The sequence below is a fragment of the Malus sylvestris genome, chromosome 7 (assembly GCF_916048215.2).
Source record: "Malus sylvestris chromosome 7, drMalSylv7.2, whole genome shotgun sequence".
NCBI classification, from domain to species: domain Eukaryota; kingdom Viridiplantae; phylum Streptophyta; class Magnoliopsida; order Rosales; family Rosaceae; genus Malus; species Malus sylvestris.
In genome coordinates this window covers 19,936,398-19,941,317 of record NC_062266.1, presented here as the reverse complement: position 1 = coordinate 19,941,317, position 4,920 = coordinate 19,936,398, and the positions used below count along the sequence as shown (strand labels likewise).

At 37.3% G+C, this 4,920-nt stretch overlaps 1 protein-coding gene across 2 annotated transcripts; it reads right to left on the bottom strand.

The window, feature by feature from the left end:
* Nucleotides 1–405: 405 nt before the first annotated feature.
* LOC126628125 (putative recombination initiation defects 3) lies at nucleotides 406–4,682 on the bottom strand. 2 transcript variants are annotated; one of them, XM_050297712.1, is made up of 12 exons: nucleotides 4,541–4,682; nucleotides 3,522–3,669; nucleotides 3,128–3,281; nucleotides 2,807–2,941; nucleotides 2,474–2,526; nucleotides 2,181–2,387; nucleotides 1,846–1,917; nucleotides 1,701–1,750; nucleotides 1,372–1,570; nucleotides 1,016–1,097; nucleotides 782–884; nucleotides 406–578 (listed from the first exon to the last, which is right to left on the bottom strand). In XM_050297712.1, the coding sequence occupies exons 1-11, from the start codon at nucleotides 4,603–4,605 to the stop codon at nucleotides 784–786; spliced, it is 1,266 nt and encodes a 421-aa protein (XP_050153669.1). In that variant the 5' UTR covers nucleotides 4,606–4,682; the 3' UTR covers nucleotides 406–578; nucleotides 782–783. The 2 variants fall into 2 exon arrangements, with proteins under 2 accessions (XP_050153669.1, XP_050153670.1); XM_050297713.1 differs by having other exon boundaries at nucleotides 2,181–2,384.
* Between the last annotated feature and the right edge of the window lie 238 nt (nucleotides 4,683–4,920).

Below are 4,920 nucleotides of genomic sequence, written 5' to 3'. Positions count from 1 at the left end.
AACGAGACTTACAAAACTTCAAGTGTTTTTTCACGATAAAATGATGCCTTAAGAAGCTTATTCACGAAGAACCTTTTTACCACGATTTTGCCACTTCTGTTTAACTTATGATGCTTAAAATTGATTGATTAAAAAACACACTTCAAATTGAGGATTTTATGTAAACACTCGACATGTGTGCGCCAAAAACTAAACTAAAAGTACTAAAATCCAACCCTTATGAAATTGAATAGACAAAACTGTGGGCTCTATAATAGCACAGAGCCCAAGTTTAGCATTTTAAGAACCCAAACGCATCAAAAATATATGGGCCTGCATATAATAACCAAGAACTGCCAGATAACATTGTGTAATTTGTGAAGTGCTTTGAATTTTTCGAATTTCTGCAACTATGTGGGTCGCAAGGAACATCAATTGGTTAATTTTATTCACGTTGTAAGATCTGGAGTGGAAGGTACAAGTATAGAAAAGGGGAAGAAAAAAGAAGGTGAACAACTGGACATACCAAAAGCGATCGAACCACCTAATGTTGCAGTTATGGATTCTGCCCCCAGCACATGGGAGGAGACATCCACTGCCTGTACAGATAGCAAAAGGCACAATAAATCAGCTAAGAAAGTGAGGAGAATCCAACTGTGAGTTGTCTGTGTGTAACTGACAGCCGTTGATTAGTTTTTACGCCTCGCGATGAGTCCCGATTTAATCCATGAATTTCAGTCAATCAAACAATGCGTGGACAACGGTGTTTAGAATATTTTGTATAGAAGATGTAACAGTGTACCTTCAGACAATAATTATAGTGTTGCTGCATTTTCTCTTTCGCCTTCTTGCCCTCCTCAAGATCCTATCGGTCTCTTCCATTACCTCCTCAGCCATATCTACGCCTTTCCAGAGGGAACGAATATGATTACACTTACACTTTGAGCAGATCGATTATATACATACGTGTGCATACAAGTACAAATACAACATACAAGAAGAGGTACAGTTTTTACCCTCTACTTTGAAAAAGTACCTGTTTCCTTCTCACCAAACAAGCAGGAAAAAGCTTCATCAATCTCCTCATCTGATTCAATGATAACTCGGCATTCTCTCTCCTGCATCATGAATTGTCATCTGTTACGGGCCACGGAACTAGATATGGCAACTAAACTGTAACTTATATCCCAAATGAGCAATCAAACAGGTTTTTAAGCAGCACATAAGATAAAAGGGCAACTTTGCTTCAAGTGCATTAGTAGAATGAATCAAACACACACCTACGATATTAAGACAATCACCTTAACGCCAGAAACATATCTAAATCAGATAAAATATTCTATATAATCAGCACATAAGACAGGGAAAGCGAGAAACAAAACTACAGGCTACCTGTTGAATGGAAGTAAATCTGCTAGGCTTTTGTACTTTCTGCAACCCATTATCACTCACGGTGGATCTTTTTACCTTAACAGAGTTCCAGCCTCCTGTTTCAATCTTTGGAACTACAACTGCTTGTACACCAACCTTCGGAGGCACAGCTGAACTGGAATCAAGACGAGGCTTTTTAAATTTCCCAGAGGGCCAAACACTACAATGACACAAAATACCCTGTTATGGTGCTGCTGGTGATCAATGCACCTATATTTCAAAGAAACGGTATAAAGAACACATTACTCTTTCGTATCAAATAAACAATTGAAATACACTTCCTCCCATACCTTTTAATAGGCTGTGAATTTCCTTGTGCAATGGCACAATAGGCAGCACCCTGCAATTTCCAGATATAAAAAGCTTCCCAGTAAGGTACCATAGTCCGTGCGTGCTTGACTAAGTTAATGTGGTGTAAATGGAAATGTAGGTCACCTTTGGAGGAATTATAGAGGGTGCTTCACATATTTTAATGGAGGTACTCTGATTCTGGCTGCAAGGAAATTTCTGCAAACAAACAAAGATGAGAAAAAAACGGATTTAATAATCTCCTAAGCATCGAAAGTTTTATAACCGAAAGTTCAATGGGTCAATAGAAAATGTCTGGAAACCCAGATCAGCATTTCTTGCGTCAGAAAAAAAAAAGTTGCAATTTATTAAAGAGTTGCTCTATGTTATCTCAATGAAAATGGGATATTTCAAAATTGATGATCTCAAAGCCTTATATGTTTGCATGTGTCGTAGAGCTGTCCATTGTACATCATACAGACCTGCATTTCCTTGACGAAGGATTCGTGCAGCTTGTTTTGTGATTTCAGTAAAGTTGCTTCAGTGACACCTATCTTTTCTGGTAAGGCTGAAAGCGCCAAGGAAATCTCCTGTAATTTGTCTTGATAGGTAATTTTGCTCACTTCTTCAGAAATAGACTTGATGCCTCCGTCAAGGCTAGTTTTGAAATCTTCTTGCCCCTTAATCTGCTTCACCACATATCAGTTTAGTTCGAAAGTCCAGAATCATGGACGCATGAAGGAACTAAGCAGAGACTTCATGCGGGTGCTATTACCATTAACTGCAATAAGTGATCCTGAGCCATCAACTTCTGCCGCACTACTTCCACTGAATTAAAATTGAAATGGAAAATAATATTCAAATTAATTATGATGTGAAACTTTTGACAATGTGTGCAGCCGAGATCAGTTTTTCTTCCCCTTAACAAGTAATGTATAAGTCCTATCGGTCAGAATGAAGTTCTTTATTTTAAAAATGGTGGTAAGTTAGAATAATTTAACACTTAGATTAATGAGAAAATGGAACAAACAAATTAAAATATATGCTTAGTAATTCAACTTCAAAGCCACTCCTATATATTCAGTATGTAGAGAAATAGATTACTCACTCTCCATAGAAACATCCTTCATCCCCTTGTTTACTTGCATGACATCACTCTGGACAGAATCCAAGATCATTCCAAACTTATTTAATGAAGTTTCCATCACTCCAATCCGGTGTTCAAATTCCTCACTATTCAGACCTGCTCAGGCATGTAATACATTAGGGTACACATAAAGAGCAAGAATTTATTGGCCCGATATGCTTACCCAGTTACAAATTAATCTTAACAACCTTCCGTAATACTTAACAAAATAGACATTACCAATATACTTAAAGGGCCTTTCTGGACACTATATATTCCTGTCCAACTTTGGATAAAACTTACATTGATGATCTAAAACAGAAGCGGAACTCCACTTGCGCATGAGGTTGGTGGAAGATCTTGAGATCTGCACTTGACTCTCATCACGTGCATGACTACTTAGGGGTAAGTAAGCAACTTTCTTAGCAGAATTCGCTCGTTCTTGAGACCCAAACCTCTGCAGAGATAGTATAAACAGAAACAAAACCTTTGAATGAGAAAGAATTCTAATAATCAATCCAAGTATCCAACTAAGTTCTGAGTAAAAGAAATGACAATGAATGCTATCTACTTCTTTGAATTGTCTATTCATCAAAATAAAATGACGGAAGACACAAATTAAGCTTTCTTTTTCTCCACTTCAATAACAAGCATTTAAGAGCTTAACACTTGGCTTGAAGCTGAAACGAGATTTAACCTGATCGTTTGTGAGAACGTCACATTGGGAGTTCTGAGACAGTTGAGAAAACATGTTATGCTGAGATGAGAGTCCCTGAGAGTATGACTGGTCTGATGGTTGAGATCGAAACTGTGATGCTTGTCCATTTGGTACAGCATTTGGTCTCCTACATAACAATTTAAAAGAAAATATATATTAGAATATCGAAAACAAGAGATTTCAGGAAAATCCACAGTATTAGCCTAATCACAGTTAATACTTGAAATCATATTTAATTTGTTACGTTTTTGCAAGAACTTCACATAAACAGACGCAAGTTGAAAAGAGCAAGAAACAAAGAAACAGAAGCAAATTCGAACAATCAAATTCCCATAGGCTAGTTGCTGTGAGCATCATGGAAAGAAAATGAAATGCTAAGACTTCCTTTTCCTATCAGAAAGTGAAATCGGTACCTACAATGAGTTACAAAACGCTTACTGAAACAAAATCTGTGAATCCAATCATTCTAATCTCTTTTTCTATGTTTTCTCAGCGATCAAACAGAACCAATTAGAGCCAGAAGCGATTGAGATCCATGTGCTTCACAGGTCAAAAATTTATTTTCCTAGGCGTACTTCCATACAAATCAAACGAAAGATACTGTGAATTACAAATCGAACCTGAAGTTCATAAGAAAAAAAACAAATTCGAGCTCACAGTTTACTCAAATAAGTGAAAATCTGAGATGATAAGACGCTTCAGATTCAAAACTCGATTTTATCAGCATTTTTCCTATATTCTCGCGAGCCAAACATAACTCTCGTGCATGAAAGGATGCAGACTGAGATCGAACCTAGATAATTTGTCATCTAAACACAAGAAGTAGAAAGAAAGAAAAATCAAATAACAAGCTAGATTAAGTGAAAACTTTCTGAAACAGTGAAAATTAGAGATTTCAACAACTTCGACATTTTTGTGAATCATTTCCCTGCGTTTTCTCGTGAACCAAACAGCACATTGCGATTGAATAATGAAAATTCAGAAAGAAATTACCGAACCTTGTGTGAGGAGGAAGGACGGAGATGGAGCTGAGATCACAGACCTTGTTGATCTTCAACTTCATTCGCTCGAATCAGTACGACTTTGAGGTCGTTTGGGCTCTACGGAAAATGCAGAGTGGAAAACTACGAGATTAGAAGAGAGATCGACCTTTGATTTTGAAAAAGTACTCGAGGGATCCTTTATATAGGAAGCCTGGCGGGAAAGGGGTTCGAGAATTGCTTAGATTGGTTTAATGGGCCGGACTATAGTAAACAATTTTGTTACTGAGGCCCATTATTCATCCAATATTTTGGGCTTATGAGTTTGGAAGCCTTTTAAGTGTAAGCAGAGGGAGGCTGGCTACATAAGATGCTTATATTGCATGTTTCCAAATCGG

Bases quoted from the DNA above. Each gene is read 5' to 3' on its own strand.
- LOC126628125 (XM_050297712.1), bottom strand. From the start codon at position 4,605: ATGAAGTTGAAGATCAACAAGGTCTGTGATCTCAGCTCCATCTCCGTC. The intron at 2,942-3,127 runs GTAAGTTTTATC...ATGCCTGAGCAG, and splicing joins TTCTGTTTTAGATCATCAAT to GTCTGAATAGTGAGGAATTT. The intron at 2,388-2,473 runs GTAATAGCACCC...TATGTGGTGAAG, and splicing joins ATCACTTATTGCAGTTAATG to CAGATTAAGGGGCAAGAAGA.